This window comes from Phaethon aethereus (assembly GCF_964289735.1).
Source record: "Phaethon aethereus genome assembly, chromosome: 1".
Classification (NCBI taxonomy): domain Eukaryota; kingdom Metazoa; phylum Chordata; class Aves; order Phaethontiformes; family Phaethontidae; genus Phaethon; species Phaethon aethereus.
In genome coordinates, this window is record NC_138575.1 from 40,762,919 (window position 1) to 40,780,199 (window position 17,281).

Consider the following 17,281-nt stretch of genomic DNA (forward strand, 5'->3'; position numbering starts at 1 on the left):
CCCGTGACTGACTTTGTTTAGGGATTGCCGGGACTGCAAGGGAGAGGCGCCCGCCTTGGTCTTCTCCTGCTGTGCACTGACCTGCCGGTAACTCCGTCTTCCCAATATAAGGCTTTGTTTACATGGCACCGGCCATTAATCTCAAGGGCTCTGAAATGTTTCTGATAACCGAATGAGTGTTTGGTGACGGGGCTTACAGACAGGACAACTTCAGGCGCAGGTCTCCCTCTCACCCACGCTCCTGCTTGTTCCCCGCCCCCAAAAACATTCCTCCTTGCCTTTTCCTGCACACTATAAATGTCAGATTTTGCCCCAAACTACCGCCCCCATGCCCTAGCCCCTTACCTCTCTCTCTGACTGTGCTGTCCATGCAGCTGCTGCTGGCTGCGAGGATTGGCTCAGGAAAGTAAACACCACAGAAGACCAAATTTTTAAACTCAGATGTTTAGCTTTCATGAAACTTTCAGCGGAAATGTCGGATGTAATCGAATTGTTGTTTAAAATACCTGTCAAGACTTGACTAACTTTCCAGATGAGTGACACTTCTAGGGATTTACTTTGTAAGGTGCCAAATACATAATTTCAAAGTGTAACTTGCCACCCAGTACTTATCTTAAACCTTTAATACAAATACTTGGCAAACTGCTATCTTGAGCTGTTCTACTAGTTATGTTCCTAATTTAATGGTGTTTACTATAGCCTCTGGCACTCTTGACTGTGTAGGGCCTTTTTCATTACTTCTTGTCTGAATTGCCATTTAATATGCTTGCTATGACAACCTGCCAAAGCTCTTCTCTGGCCACCTTCTGACCATGCTACTGCAGTTCCCATGTCCATACCAAAACCTGGCAAGAAACTGCCGTGGATTTAATTCCCTCAAGATTCTTACTTGTTACAAGCGAGATAAATACAATGTTAGAAGTTACGACTATTTAGATGTGACAGTGTAAACTGTTCCCCTCCTCTCAGCAAGACCCACTGCTATTTTGATTGCTCTGATTTTTAGGAGGAGCTTTCCCATGTGTAGGCATCTCTGTGTACTTTGACTCCTTGAGCTGCTACTGGTTTAAGCCTTCTTGGGGATTGTCCTACCTGTGTTGGTCATGGCTCTGCCATGATCTTTGAGTTTGAAAGCTGGCAGAGTGTTTTAAGGTGAAATGACCTTTCTGGCAGCTGGTGCTCTACTTTGATATCTACAGCTCATTGCTGTCCTTTTCCACGCTTACTGTAACTTAGGGACGATATTTTCTTCAAACAATCTGCCGTCAGTTTCTGGGCATTATGTGCTACACAACCAAAATACATGATTGCCGGGAGTGACATATTAGAAAAGCAAAAGTCAGAGCAAACAGAAGATTGAGAAAAAGGCAATATCAGTTAAGGTGGCCTCTGGATCTCCAGTCAAATCTGGTAATAGAGAGCTCTCTACTATCACTTGCTTTCAAATGTAAAGCAGCTCTTAGCTGTCAATTGAGTATAGGCTATAGGATGTTTACTGGTCTTTTCCCTGTAAGATGAGTGGCTGTGCCATGCAGCAGCCTGCAGTATGAAGGATGTGTGGAGGGTTTCCTTGGGGAGGAGAACAACAGAGAGGGCATCTGGAGACCAGTATAGCGGCAGGACAGAGAACAGCGAGTGCTGCGACCCAAGTGCCATAAAATAGGTTTTGGATGGAGAACCTGGGCAGAGTATCAAGCCTGGAGAGCAAAGACATGTTGCAGTCATCTGTGGCTGTGCTGTGGAAGAGAGGCGCTGAAAATACTTTCTCTCATGACAGAAGGCAGGGTGTGCTGCGCGTAGCATCCCGGCAGCAAGAGATGGTTTGCACTGAATGAGCATCTCTGAGTAGCCAATTCTTTACTGCTTTAACACTATGTGCCCTGTCAGAGGACTACTGTGGGGCACGTGTCATTCCTGGATTTCGCAGGGCATCCTTTTCCAAGCAGTTACCCTGGAATGTGATCTGACTTTTAAGAGAATATTCTCCATGGCCCTCAGCAGTTTTTGTATTTGTTTCTGATTCTAAGCAGCTGTGGCACCTTCTAAAGGCAAGGCTCCCCACCCTGTTGAGACGCTGTATGCTACAGGTGTGGAAAAACAAATGCATTTGGCATAAATAATAGTAGATTTACATCCATGGCAGAAACATGTCCTTTAGACAAATCCCTTCAGATATCTTGCTGATCAGAACAACATAAAAGCCTAGGTAAGAGTATATTAATAGTATAGTTTAGGTACATTTTTCTTACCAATTCATATGGAGAGAAATAACTTTGCAATATACCTTATGTCTATAGACACAGATACGTACATATTTTTTCTACTTGGATTATTTCTACTTAATGACACTTTTAAGCCACAGACAACTATTTCTTAGGGATCCTCTGCATTGTAGATTAATCATTATTCCAGTTTATCAAAAAAGGTCACGTTGACCTTTTGTTTCTGCATGTTGTACCTCTGTTGGATAAATGAATGTCTGCTTGGAACACACTGTGAGATGAGAGTATTTGGGAAAAAATAACCTTCATGTGGTGGGATAATAAAAGGCTACAGCTGCAATAAAATGAACAATCTTGATCCTTCTGAGAATCAGCAATTCAGTGGAGACTCTAAGGCAAAGGCAAGTCCCCTCAGTAGACCGAGGGCGGTGTTTTGAAAACCACTTCATGTCTTCAGAGTTATCCTGATGCCCTCCAACATGAGCATTAATGACTTCCCAGAAGTATTTATGGCATTTAAGAAAAAGTTCAAGTGATAAAGGCGCCCAGCACAGACGTCTTGCTCTTGTCAAAGTGACACTGCCCTACTAGAGGGCATGACATCTGCTCTGCTGCACATCAGGTGGTGTTTGTAGGCTCCTTGAGAGTGCCTTTGCCTTCTGAAAGCTCACAAACGACCACAGCCATTGCTCACCGTTTTAATTTCCAGCACCCAGCTCCTGCAGCTTGATGGCTAGGATGGCTGCGGGACAGAAAATGTGGTTGCTTGCTGAGAACATGTGTAAAACCTCTGAGTCAAGAAGAAATGGAGAACACTGCTCAGAGCTAGACAATTAAAAAAATAAATCACAATAGAATAGAAATCAATATAAAAGCTGTGCGTTGTTATTCTTGCATTTTTTGAGTTTGTTTTTTTTTTTAAATAAAGTGTTAGAATAGAGATACTGGTGCTTTTTCAGATCCAAAGCTCTGCACACAGCTGTATGATGACACCAGGCTCAGCCTTTGCTGAGAGCTGTTGGTGTAGCCCTCACAATTTTGGAGGTAAGTTTGAAAAAGCCAACTATGTATTTCAAAATCCAGAGACTAATGAAGAGAGCTCTAAAATCATTTATTTTAAGCCTCTCATGCACCTCCTCAGTCACCCCCTTCCTGTTAAAGGAACAGTTTTTAAGAATGTCTTTAGTATGTGCTCATAATGATGTGCTCTACATTTATTTAAAGTCTGTGACAGGCGTTTAGACCCCTTCTTCACTCATAAACGCTGTGTGTTTGTTTTTTTCTGTTGTTTTTTCTTGACTGGAGCATCGCCACTAGAGTGGATGATGACTCCTGCCTCCTCCATGTTCTTGACATTCATTCTTTGCTACACGCCATCAGGCATCTGCTCTCTCTTGGAGGACTGGAACTTAGTTCCAGTTCACCTTCATGTGGTGAGCAGTCTATTTTAAATAAGCAATGTATTGCAGAGGAGTAGTCATCATTGCTCTTTTCCCAGCATCCTAGCGTAGTCTTTTGAACAAAAATGGCTAATCATTCAAATTTAGCTTTAATGTACGCTAGACTGCAGTATGTAATTTCTCACTGCACTTTGTCATACGGTGGAAAGATTCAAAAAGTCACATAAGTAACTTGCAGACTCAGTGCTGAGCTTCCTCCCAGGCAACTAATGGGTTTGGGGTTGCTCTCTGTCAGAGCGGAGTCTCTTTTTCATCTCGTTCTTTTTCTGCCAGCTTGACTTGAACCTAAGTGTCAAGCAGGGGTGGGAACCGCTAACCTCAGGAAACTCGCAGGAAAATAAATCCCAGCGAGTGCTTCCAAATGGCTTCCTGGGATGTGTACAAAACCACTGGCTGTTTATTACTGTATGTTGCAGCCTGTCACGGTTTTTTACTTTTAAGACCCATTTTTTGGGGTGGCAATCACATTTATGTTTAGACTGGAGCTCTCCTATAAATAGGGATTTACACTTCAGTTGTTAGGGGATGACTTGGCACAAGCCCATCAAATGTCTGCTTGCTCAGCCCTGCTGAAATGTCTCCATGTAAAAGGGAAATGGTTATTTCTTGTGTCCTCTTTCTCTATGTTGGACAATTCTGGGCCACTTGTCACTAAAGTGAGCTTGAAAAGCAGCTTATTCAGAGGGAACCAGGCAAATCCTTGGACTGCCTCCTCTTTCCCTTGCTAACGGAAGCCAAGCTCACCCCATGTATTATATTTAAGTAAAAGACATTAAGGATTGTTAGTAAAATGTCTTTTTGGTCTAGACCATGCCCTGGTTATCTGTGCCTTAGTGCCTCCACTGGAACACCACTATTTGCACAATCCAGCGGTTACTCTGAGAGCAAATTAATCGGTTTCTGCCAAAGCACTGACCTCCTGTGATCGATTGACCTGGCGAACAGCCCTCTGCTGACAACAGGGTATAAAAAAGGGACTTATGAGTAAATGAGTGTCATTAGACTCTGAACCGCTTGGAGCCATGAGGGTGATACTGTTGGCTGTAGTTTACATCCCGTTCACCGTGGCCGTGGAACGGTAAGACAACACGTCTAACATCACTGGCGCCTGTCTCAGCTGGCTTCCCAGGGTGACCCGTGCTTGTTGCTACCCAAGGTCTCAAAAAAGAAACAAATTAAAAAAAAAAAAAAAGAGTATACGAGAGCTCTAGAAAGGAAAACCAGTTAATTTTGTTATGTTTATTTTATTTGCACAGAATCCCCCTTGTTCGATTCAAATCTATCAAGAAACAGCTGAAGGAAAAGGGAGAATTAGAGGAATTTTGGAGGAATCACCACCCCGACGTTTTTGCCCGGAGGTACCTGCATTGCTTCCCTGCAGATATTGCTTTATCAGTAGGAGCCGCTTCAGAAAGACTGTACGATTACATGAATGTAAGTACAGTTTTGGTAATGCAATCATTAGGACTTGTTGTTCTCTTGCAGGCAGATTTTTTTTTTCTCAGCACATTTGAAGCCTAGTTTCTCAATGAAATTATAGGGCTTGAGATGGCTTGTTGCTCTATGCTATAAATACTTGATCATCAAAAATTGGTTTACCAGTCTGCAAAATAAAGCACATATAGGCCTAGGTTAGCATGGGACCCGCGGAGAAAGCTTGTTGTAATCTAGCAGTGGTAGTCCTGTAACAGGTTTTACTTTTGTATAGATGTGTATTGGACTTGGTTGCATCTCCAAACAAATGTGGAAGGTTTGCCTGTATCAGTCTTGGTTCAGGATTGGGTTTTTAGTAGCAGAATCTGATTACTTCATTTAGTTATATTCTATTTATCAGAAACTTGGATGTTTGCATGTTATAAAAAATCCCCCAAATCTCATTTATTTGATCATGTGGAGTGATAAATCAGTGATAACAAAGATCCTAATAGAGTTTTTATTTTTCTTCTTTTATCTCCTGAACTTAATGTCTGTTGAATATTTGAGGCCGACCTGACTCTCACACTAACCTGGCTGAATTTAGCCTCTGAATTGAAACAGGAAAAATACAAGTTTCATTGGATCTCAGACTGGCAAGTCAACAGGTCAACCATTTTGTAAACTGTCTTTCCTGGGTTTAGCTTTTTGTCCATTTGGTTGGTCTGCTGTTTTCTATTTTATTCGGTTCTTGTTATGCTTATTTAAAGGAAAGCTAAGTTGCAGAAATTTTGTGGAGACTGCATCTGAACGGGGAAGGGAAAGGCAAATTAATTCAGCAAGAACTTCCTGGCACTTGAGGGCCATAAAGGAATATGTCAAGATGAGCTAAAGATTTTTGTGAAGAGGAACAAAGGAGACTGAAACATTCCAGCCTGCTCTAAAGCTTATCAAAGAGGGATAAATATCAAAATAAGAAAACAAAACCCACAGAGCTTGCATATCCAGCTAGCACCAGTAACAGATTTGTAGAGGTTTCAATGTGGTGTGTTTGTGAGTTTTTTTGGGGTTTTTTTTGATCAACATGTCCTGGAGCTGCCTCACTTTACAGATTGATCAATAAAGGTTTGTTTAACAGAGTAAGGAATAAAATCCTGCTGTATAGCTGGATATTCTGTTAAATGGTGTGCTTGCTTGCCTTTTCATGATTATCTCATTCAGACCATAAACTTCAGGGTCAGAAAGTATATTCAGTGTATTAATTGACAAGCATGTACTTGAAGATACGTATTCAAATATTTGTATTGCTACAAAAGGCTTGGCACTGGGGATTGCTTTTCTATCTGCGTTTGAATTCCAGAAATGCCTCTTCCTAAAAATAGGTCTCTTAATGCTGAAGTGCTCTTCCAGGGCCAGATAGGGGCACTTGGACACTTGCATTCGGGATGTGGATAAGCTCTTCACTCCAGCATTCACATATTCACGGTTTATCTCTAGCCTCAGTTGGTGTCCAAGGACAGTCAGTGGTTTCTTTATCCACTGGATGAACTTTGTTCAGTACATCAGATACAGTTTCTGCAACAGAATTATTTTTTAACCTGCTAATAGCTGCTCATTACAAAGGAAAAAGCCCAGCCACCTTGTGATGGCAATTGTGCAGCTGGTTGGAGCCCTCTGACGCCGGTGGAGGCAAGTTGTGCTGTCTTTGCATCACTGATTTCTTACTGACATCAGTAGGGAGCTGCCCGAAAGCCCGTGTGGTCATGCGGGGGCTTCGTCTTGGGGCTGACCTTGCCAGCACTGATGTCAGTGCAAGAGAGTTCATGGACTTCATGGGGAACCCTACTGAGCATTTGCTTAGAAGGCTTTAAAAATGTGGCACTGTTATGCATGCAGCTGGAGTGAAGTCTGCTGCCCACAGCCACTCATGGAGCCAGACACAGTTCCCCGTGGCGTGCATTTACGTTTGGAGGAAATTGCAATGAACCCTCTGAGAAAGCGTTGCGTGATGCTCCCAAGTCTGCTTTTTCCTCAGGCATAGCTGAGGCACCGGGAGGCAGCCCGGGGCTGAGCCGGTTGTTCCTCCCCCAGGCGCAGTACTACGGAGTTGTCAGCGTTGGCACGCCGCCCCAGAGGTTCACCGTCGTGTTTGACACCGGCTCCTCCAATTTTTGGGTCCCTTCTGCTTATTGCATCAGTGAAGCATGCAGTAAGAAATGTTACCCTCCCTTATGCTCCTTGTGTCTCGGGTACTTTGGTCACTTCTCCTTTCCCAAGGAGCTTGCCCGCAGCAGGGATTTGGGAGAGGAGGATTTGGAGCACCCCTGAGGGCCACTCTTCCCTCCCTGCCTTGCTGTTCCGTCTCTGCTGCTCCGTGCCGCCTGCAGCCAGGGCGCCGTTCCGTACCACGAGGTGCCTGGGGTGAAAGGCATGAAAATAAACCTGGGAAAGCTACAAATAGGGGTGGAAATGCCCATTTTTGTTTTGATTTGCCTTTAAAACCCAAAATAATCTCTGAGGTACAGAAAAACTGGAGTGCCTGTGGGGGAATGGGCACCTCCATCATCACCTTCCTCATAAGACAAGCGAAAATCTGGCTCTCCTGCATCTCACCTGGTTCTGTGTCAGGGAGCAGGGGCATTGCCAGGACCTCCCCTCAGTGCACAAGTGTCATTTGTTTTGTGTAGGAGTGCACCAGAAATTTAAGTCCTTTCTGTCGGATTCGTATGAGCATGGAGGGGAAGCCTTCTCCTTGCAGTACGGCACGGGACAGCTTCTGGGCGTTGCTGGCAAAGACATACTGCAGGTGAGCCTCCACTTAAAACCGGTGTCAGCCTCCAGGTCAGCCATTTTCAGGGCAGTTAGATACTGGCCTTGCCCTGGAAGACCTTGCCTGGTTTAGGCAAGGGCAGGGCAAAGTCCGACCAAGCTGGGTGCTGAGAGGTGTGGGTGCTGCTCCGGCTTTGGGCTGCCCAGACAAATCCCTAGGACTTTATTTTGCTTTTCTGCTTGTCTCCTTGGGTCTTGTCCTGAGTTTATGAAGAAAGAGTCACAGAATTAAGACATTAAAAGGAATTGGTGCAACCTACCTGCCAAATGGGCACCTGCTATATGGATGCAAGTCACCCAAGGGTATCCAGGCTTTATAAGCTGAATGAATCCGTTGATATGGACCTGAAATGTGGCTAATTTCTTCTAATTGATGGTGTCTTTGATTTCAATGGGATTTTTTTTGTACCAAACAGATAAGTAACATCTCCATCAAGGGACAGGACTTTGGCGAGTCAGTGTTTGAGCCAGGAACAACCTTTGCCCTTGCTCACTTTGATGGCGTGCTGGGCTTGGGCTACCCCTCTTTAGCAGTGGGCAATGCTCTTCCTGTGTTTGACAGCATCATGAATCAGCAGCTGGTAGAGGAGCCAGTCTTCTCTTTCTATCTGAAAAGGTCAGTCTTTAAAGTGACACTGTCAAAAAGGAATGAATCTATTTTAATTGTTAATTTGTTTAATTGTTTAATCTATTTTAATTGTGATTCTGCCCCTCGACTTTGCTCCGATAAGACCCCACCTGGACTATTGCATCCAGCTCTGGAGCCCTCAGCACAGGAAAGACATAAACTAAAACAGGGCAGATTTAGGCTAGATATAAGGAAGAAATTTTTCACCATGAGGGTGGTGAAACACTGGCACCGGTTGCCCAGAGAGGTGGTAGGTGCCCCATCCCTGGAAACATTCCAGGTCATGTTGGATGTGGCTCTGAGCAGCCTGACTGAGTTGAAGATGTCCCTGCTCATTGCAGGGGGGTTGGACGAGATGACATTTAAAGGTCCCTTCCAGCCCAAACTATTCTATGATTAATTTAACGGTGCATCTGTATAAATCTGCAATTCTAGAAAGTAATTTCCATTTTTTTTTCCCTCCGATTTACACCAAAAAATATGGAGTGAAAAGGAAAAGCGTGCTGGGGAGAACCATGAATTTTTGGATGGACAGTTATTCTTGTTGGAGCTGGTCATAAACAAAAGAAAAGCTCCCAGCTTAGACTCACTAAGTCTGAGTTGCCAGAGGTTTCCTTCTGGCCAGTGGAGATGAACTGAAATGCAGTGCTACACCCAAGTGGCCACATTTCAGAAAAGAAATGTTGTTACCTCATCTGGACCTAGCTGTAACTCCACCAATCTATTTAGCATTTATCTGGAGGTGAGAGCAGCAACTGGCTCAATCTGCTCCTGATGCCTATCTTAGCCCTTGACAGCCTACAGTAAGTCTTCTCAGCGGTTGTTTGGAGGCTCTGAGTTGGGACAGATGCAGTTATTTTTTTATTATTTAAAAATAATCCCTTTCAGCCATCCATACCTGAATTTAGAAAGGTCTGTGTTTTGTCTTTTACTTTTTAAGTGATCAGCACATGCTGGCACACCCCCATGTCTGTGTTAACCTGTCTTATGCTTTCAGAGGAGATGACACTGAGAATGGTGGTGAGTTGATCCTGGGGGGGATAGACCATTCCCTCTACAAAGGTTCAATCCACTGGGTCCCGGTCACCGAGAAAAGCTACTGGCAAATACACCTGAACAAGTATGTATGTATGTACGTATGTATGTATGTATGAAATACCTGGTGGAATTCACCTCCCCAGGTAAAACCAGCAGAGGCAGAAACACCTAGGGATACAGGTGTAAGAGGACTTGGCTGCAGTGTTTTACCCTTGTGCCTCCCGAAGAGGGGGTTTGCCAGGATGAGGCTGGGGTTGATTAGCTCTCTAAATGTGCTGTGACATGGGGAGCTGCTTTCTGGGAGAGCATTTGAATCTGTTCTAATACGTTACACCTATGGTCAAGTTGACTCTTTGTGGACTATTGAGTTAAGAGGTTAAGGCACCCAGGAACTGAATCCAGCTCCAGGTCCTGCTCTCATCTTTTCTGTTAACCTTGGTCAAAGTAGACAGTGTCCCTTTGGTCCTCTTCCTGCTCCATAAATCGATGAGGACACATACCTGTGGGCGAGGACAAATTCATCATCAGGCAGCAAATGATTAGGGCTGTAAGAGTCCTGAGAGAGAAAAGCAGGTCTGCAAACAAGACGTCTTCCTCATGCTGCTTCCTTTTATTACTTTCTTGTCTTTTAAAGATGTTCTTGTCTTTTAAGACTGGCAAAGCTTGGCAGCTAGTTTTAACTTCAGACGGTACTCTAGTACTTTAGCTAGCCATAATATGTTGCTTCAGTCACAGTGTGTATGCCATTTGCTTAAAGATGCTTTGTTTTTCACTTGCAGTATAAAGATCCAGGGCCGGGTGGCATTTTGCTCCCATGGCTGCGAAGCCATCGTTGACTCAGGCACTTCTCTTATCACTGGCCCCTCTTCACAAATCAGAAGATTACAGGAGTACATTGGGGCAAGTCCGTCACACACTGGAGAGGTAAAAACCATACAGCCAGAAAACAGCCAGAAAGGAAGAGAAATTGGTATTTGGTGCAAGGAGCTTATAGGGTGGGAAAATAACTAAAATAATTGCTCAGAAAGGTCTCAGCGAAAGCCTTGTTTCCAGGAGAGTGCTGAACTCAGAGCCAAGCTGGTTTTGACCCATTTGCCTTGCTGTCCCAGCCATCCTCCCAGCTGTCCACCTCCTCTCCCATACTCGTGTGTAAGGAAATAACGCGGGCATCTGCCTGAGGAATCAATACGTACTCTGCATCAGAGATAATATTCTTTTGGAAAATCAGAGGATTTTCAATGTCCCCAGCTATAGCCATTGGCTCCCCTGAGCTGGGAGGGGTTCGGTGCCGATGGCCAGCCCCGTCAGCATCAAATGGAAAGGGAAGGGTGTTGTAATTACAGCCCCGCAGCGGCTGTGCTGACAGGGCCTCTCACCGTCCGCTTGCAGCGGAGCAGGTGCTGTCGTGCTGTGGCTCCCGGGAGGGATGCGCAGCGGTGTCACTCACCGTGCTGGCTCCTGGCAGATGAGCCACGGGGTGTGGGACAGACCTCGCTGTCTCCTCCTCCTGAACCTTATCCCTCTGCCTTCTCGCTGAGTTTCCTCTCTTCGCTGCTGCTCCCTCCTGCATTTCAAGAGGAAATGGCCTCAAGTCAAGAGGAAATGGCCTCAAGTTGCGCCAGGGGAGGTTTAGATTGGATATTAGGAAAAATTTCTTCACTGAGAGGGTGGTCAGGCATTGGAACAGGCTGCCCAGGGAGGTGGTGAAGTCGCCATCTCTGGAAGTGTTCAAAAAACGTGTGGATGTGGCGCTTCAGGACATGGTTTAGGGGACATGGTGGTGCTGGATTAATGGTTGGACTTGATGATCTTAAAGGTCCTTTCCAACCTAGTGATTCTGTGATTCTGTGATTCTGTGATTGATCCCGCCTTGCTGATGCTCCCCACCACTCCTTCCCATCCCTGCCTGCCCTCCGAGGGACACCTCCACCTCCACCAGCTGGCCCAGACGGCCTTGATGTGCCACTTCATGGCCTCTCTGGACCCACATTTGTGGTCCCCGGCTCCCCACGCCTCTCTGGGGGACTTGTGTGAGCCAAGGTTGCTCGAGGTCAGTTAGTCTCTCCCACCACTGTGCCCGTGGGTCGGGCTGGGATGTCTCTCTGCTGCCCTTCGCATCTCCCCGCTGGCAATTTTCAGATGGCATGCCCGAACTCTTGTAACATCTAAAGCGCTGAGGTGACAAGCCTGAGACAGCTAAACCCACCCACCTCCAGGCACAGCGCAGCTTATTTTTACTGTGCCGTATTGCTGGCCCGTGGCTGACTCCCACAGGTAATTACTACCTCGCCACAGCTCCAGCACCCCAAGCAAAGCTGCCGCGTACGGTTTCTGTTAACTTCGCAGTTGTCTTGATCCTGACACAAAACTGCACTTGGAAGAAAATGAAGTGTTACGGTTGCCCAGTGCACTGGGCAAAGATCAAAGACAAAGTGGACCTTTAACCAGCCTCCTTTTGTAAGAGGAGGACCTGGAGTTGCATCTGTGTAACTCATGAGGCTTCTGATTCTTTTTCAATTAAACCTTAGATGTCGTTTTTATTCAAATTTTCAGATACATGCCAAACAGTGTGCTTTAATAACAAGTTGGTTTTATAATGGCACTTATTATTAGACAGAGATAAAATATGTATTTCCAATGCACTTATATTAGTGTAATATAAACAAAAAACAGGTCATTGCAGTATAAGTTTATATACTCCAGTGGTGACGTTAAGAGCACTCAGCTGGCATCTCAGATTCTGAAAAAAAAGCATCCTGAAAATGAGATTTTCTACAACTATTTTTGTAGCAGCCACAGACAGAATGAGTATTTATCTCAAATTTATCCCAGTAAAAGTGGGATAAAATAAAATCCATCAGTGATTTTACCAGAACTTTTATCTCTTTCCAGCAAGGATTAGTTTGTTCTGGACATATTGCCTATGTAAATGAATTATGTCTTCCTTCTCATACCCTACAAACCATTATACTGGCTTTTTTTACCCTTGTTCTCTGTATCCCATGGTTTATTTTGTTCTAATGGTGTGACACCTGATAAGTATACACAAGATTTAGGGCTATGTTTTCATAAAGCAGATTTAACAACAACAAAAGTAGATTCCTCCTTATACGAAGCCTCTAAAACAATGACTTTAAACACTACAGTTTGCAGCAAAGATGCCTCTGGGGCTCAGAGCATTCTTCAGTGCCATTTGACATGCCAGTTGTTTCATGAAATAACTAGCAAGGCCAGGAAATGATCTTCTGTGTTACTGTAAGTGAATGTATTATTTATGGAAATTAATGACCATGCCAGAGTTTAGTCCTCCTTCTGTTCCTTAAATCCCACTCCAGGGCAGATTATAAGTATAAATTGCTGTATTCCTCACTGGTTTTTTTTTTTTTTTCCTAATATGATGATGTTACGGGAGGGAGCTGGGGTGAGCCGCAGCCGTAGGGGCTGGAGGCAGCTCCCTCCACCCAGTCTGTGGTTGCTACAAAAATAGTTGTAGAAAGTTTTATTTTCAGGATGCTTTTTTTCAGAATCTGAGATGCCAGCTGAGTGCTCTTATGTCAGCACTGGAGTATATAATGCCCTGCGTGGGCTGGAAGCAGCTCCCTCCACCCAGTCCCGCCAGAGCTTCGGAGGACTTTTTGCTCAGCAAATCTTGCTAACGTGGGTTCACTGGGACACACACACTCCATTTTGCTTCCAAATTCAGGGGGCATGTCAGAGTGCTCCTTCACCTCGTCCCTTTTGGGGCTTGCAAGGATTTCCATCGGCCCCAGGTGCCTAGGGGCTTTGGTACAGTGGTCTGGGCTGCTAGGCTGGTTTGACCCGGTGCAGGAGCAGTGTTGGGCCATAAGTCAGCCTGATGCTGTTTCTCTGTAGTAAATTCACTATTACCTGCCGCAAAAATCTCTAATTCAAAGGGTGGTACTTAAAAAAAGGCAAACCGATCCCTTCTCAATCAGTGCATCGCATACAGTTTCTCGTAGACTGCAGAAGACTGTCCAGCTTGCCTCACATAAGCTTCACGATCGGTCACCACGAGTACAGACTGACAGCAGAGCAATACGTCGTAAAGGTGCATATCCGCGGGCTCCCCGCTCCCCCGTCCCCGCTCCCCGAGCCGGGGCTGGAGCAGGCTGCCGCAAGGACACGTGCTTTCCCTTCCAGGAGTCTATTGAAGACCAAACCTTCTGCATGAGCGGCTTTCAGTCTCTTGACATCACCACCCGTACCGGCCCCCTCTGGATTTTAGGAGATGTCTTTATGTCTGCGTTTTACTGCATTTTTGACCGTGGGAATGACAGAGTGGGATTTGCAAAAGCCGTTCACAGGAAGGATTACTACTGAGTCGTAATAATATTTATTCTGCCTTAAGACGAATGTTAATGTAACGATCCTCAAGAAGGGTTTTAGCTGAAGCTTTGGACCTAAATGCAGTTGTGTGTCACCCCCCTCCCCAGGCTTTAAGGGCTTTGGAGTGATCCATGTCCCAAATTATATAGTTTGGTTCAAGCTCTATATGTTTACAACTGAGAAACAGTTTTTCCTCAACAACTGATGGACACCACAGCTCTCGGAATGAAGCGAAACAGCTCAGGTTTGCCAAAGAGCAGGAAGAATAAAAATGCTGAACAGTGCCAGGCTGACAAGATAGCAGTTACGAGTGGGGGAAACTACTCCCAGTCTAGTCTGGCCTAGGTATCCTTTTTTCTTCTCGTGTGCTAGTTTCTACCTCACTTCGTACTACTTTCCTTTGCCTCTTATTTTCTATGGTTGGGGTTTTGTCCAACCTCGTTTCCTTAGTGCCACGTAAATTCTCTTCATATAGGCTTGCTCCAAGCAGGAGCAAAGGGAATTTGACTGATGCCGGTGTGACCACTAATTTCCACTGCTGTTCCCTGCACACTATTTCCTCCTTCTTACACCATCTCTCAAACCTGCTTTTTCCCTTGGGTTCATTCTCGCTTGACCCTTTTCTGTTCATCTTTTGGGTCTCAGCATTTAATGTCTTAGACGCTGCTTTTCGCATCTGACACCTCTGCCCCTTGGCTGTGCGGGCAGCCGGCAGCAGCATCTATTCACGTTACAAAAACCAGCCTGCAACCCTTGCAAAGGGAGCTGCAAAGGGAACACCGCGGCGTCGCGCCGCCTCAGATGAGTTACGGGACCAACGCACCAGCGCTGAGACATCTACTCCCCCTTGCTCAGCCGCTTCTTGTCAGCAGCAGCGGCAGCAGCTTCAGCACTCGCAGAGGTGTGAAACGGCCACAGGTAACTGCACTGATTTGGCGAAAGAAGATTCACCTGAATTATACCCACTGGAGTACTTGTTTGGGTTGTTAAAGCTGGCACTGAACCCGTACACATGAATAAAACTTAACCAAGCAAAATCTGCTTTGGACTTAGTGCTGTTTCAGTTTGATTTTATGTTTTCTTACAGCAGTTTCTGTGTGGTGAGGCCAAGGAGGAGAGGGTGCAACAGCGATTGAAAATCCCAGTTTCTCTGCGGCTTGGAGGGGGATACGGGACGTGTTGGGGTGGTGAGGCTGCTCACCTCCCCCTAAAGCTGAAAAATGGCTGCAGCCCCAGCCCTGGGCACCAGGCACCTCCCAGGCATGGCAAGGCCGTGGAGAGGTGGAGACCAGCCCCACTGCAGCGTCGCTGGGGCAGGGGCTGGTGGCCCTGGGGGACTTGCTGCTGCCGCCAGTCTGGATGCGCTTAACATAGACCAAACACGCCATCCATTACGGGCCTTGGCAGTGTTACGGTCACAGCCCCTTAGATTTTAAGGCTTCAGTTGTAAGACTCAATAAGTATTACTGAAGCGCAGCAGTTTGCCTGTAGGTACCTCTGAAATACTGATCTTGCCTTCCAGTATGAAATACTCCCTCTCTCCGGTGCATGTTTTCACGGCTCTATATTTGCAGCCGCATTGTGTTACGCAGTTGGCATCCAGGCTATCAACCTCCACAATGGGGACTCTGCTGCCAGTTGTCTTACTTTGCAGGCAAGATTGAGCTGTACAAAGTTACCGTGTATTTCAGGCCAACCTGGCCATGTTTCCCCTTTGTCCAGATCACTCTTAAAGAACAGCGTGACTGTGAGCTAACTGATTTGTCTAGAAAATGTGATTTTTTTGGTCATAAACCAAGACAAACAAACATCTATAAAGCCCTGTCACTCATTTAGCAGCAGTGGGGTATTTTTGTTCTCTCTACTACGCAGCAGACTTAACACTCTGGTACATTTCCATTATTTTTAAAATATATATTCCTTAAACATGAACTCGCAGTCAGACTTAGAGGTCTGTTATTTACGAGGGAGGATTTTAAGAGTGGTGGAACATGTCCCTGCAGCTGGTTGGTCCCTGCACCGACATCTTGGCTCTGTGGATGCCAGCGGAGAGCGTGAACACATCCTAGAAACAGGTGGAAAGTCAGGCAGCGTGTCTAGGGACTGGCCCTCTCTTTGTTCTGATATATCTCATCCTGCTCAAGATTAGCACCATTTGATGGGAGACCTACTTTTCTATCCCAGCCCTTTTCTCTCCTCAGTCTTTTCCAGCTTTGGCAACCTCTGTAGGTCTGCCTCGCTGTTCCTGGTAGATATCAAGTTGACTTGCATGGCAGGTCAAACCTTTGCCAGAAGTGCTTCTTAACAGTTCAATACAGTCAAGACGACTGTGTTTCTCAAAGTACCTTTATTCATGCAGTAATTCGACATTGTTTATACCGGTGAACATGAATTGTAAATTGGTGGGTTTGCTAAAATAGTCCATTTACCATGCTAAGGCAAATAGTTTACTGAGAGAAGTGCCTAAGAAGGGAGCACGTAGTCCCAAAAGATATTTTAATACAAATCAGAGCCTGCAGGTGTTTGCAAAAGTGAGACAACAGAATAAATGAGGAGAGGAAATTTTTCTGATAACTCATCCCATCACTAGCTTCTTTACAAGCAATAAACAGAATATTATAGCTAACCTAGAGCTGGCCCACTATGTGTGAAATGCTATTTGTGTGCTGTGGATTACATTGTGGGACTTCAGAGCTGTCATTCCTAATTTAACATGCATCTACATGTCTAAGAGTCACCTCCATGGGACTTAACTGAAGCTTTTATCTACCTAATGGCTATGTGTGGCCACCCTTAGACTCCATCGAAGAATGAACACAGTTGCTGGGCCAGGGAGTGCTGGCAGAGTGAGTGGGAGAGGTAGCAAAATCATTGCTCCTAAGATGTATAATGTCCTGGTGGAAAGCAGCGGTGTGCATCCTAGGTAGCGGCCAGGCTGAAAAGATGATGATGGAAGATGAGCAGAGCTGGGCGGTGAGAAGCTGGGAAGGCTTCTTCAGGCTTAGCAGTGCTGGAATGAAATATGCTGATGTCTGGGTTGGGGAGGATGAGCACTTTGCTCCAATACCTTAAGGCCTGGTGGAAGCTGTGTGAAGGAGGAGAGTGAGGAGCTGTGGTGGGACTGGACCCTCAGTGCGGATTTGTAGTGGGCACTTTACAGTCATTGCTAAGTTCTGGCTTAAATTCCTTTACAGAGAGAAGCACCGTTCCTCAAGCTCATGTACTGTCAGGATAGAGCTAGATAAATAGGCCAGACGTTCTCCATAGCTGCTGAAAACCCTTCCTATATATGTGCAGCTGGGAGGACTATGGCCAAACCTCACTACTAAGTGAGGGCCATCCAG

At 45.5% G+C, this 17,281-nt stretch overlaps 1 protein-coding gene across 1 annotated transcript; it reads left to right on the top strand.

The window, feature by feature from the left end:
- Nucleotides 1-4,516: 4,516 nt before the first annotated feature.
- On the top strand, nt 4,517-13,931 carry LOC309417002 (cathepsin E-A-like; the record flags this gene model as incomplete). The annotated part of the gene is made up of 9 exons (XM_082014390.1): nt 4,517-4,760; nt 4,939-5,116; nt 7,187-7,304; nt 7,783-7,901; nt 8,341-8,540; nt 9,550-9,672; nt 10,370-10,514; nt 13,561-13,659; nt 13,752-13,931. Exons 1-9 carry the CDS (start codon nt 4,705-4,707, stop codon nt 13,929-13,931), a joined length of 1,218 nt encoding a protein of 405 aa, XP_081870516.1. The 5' UTR covers nt 4,517-4,704.
- Between the last annotated feature and the right edge of the window lie 3,350 nt (nt 13,932-17,281).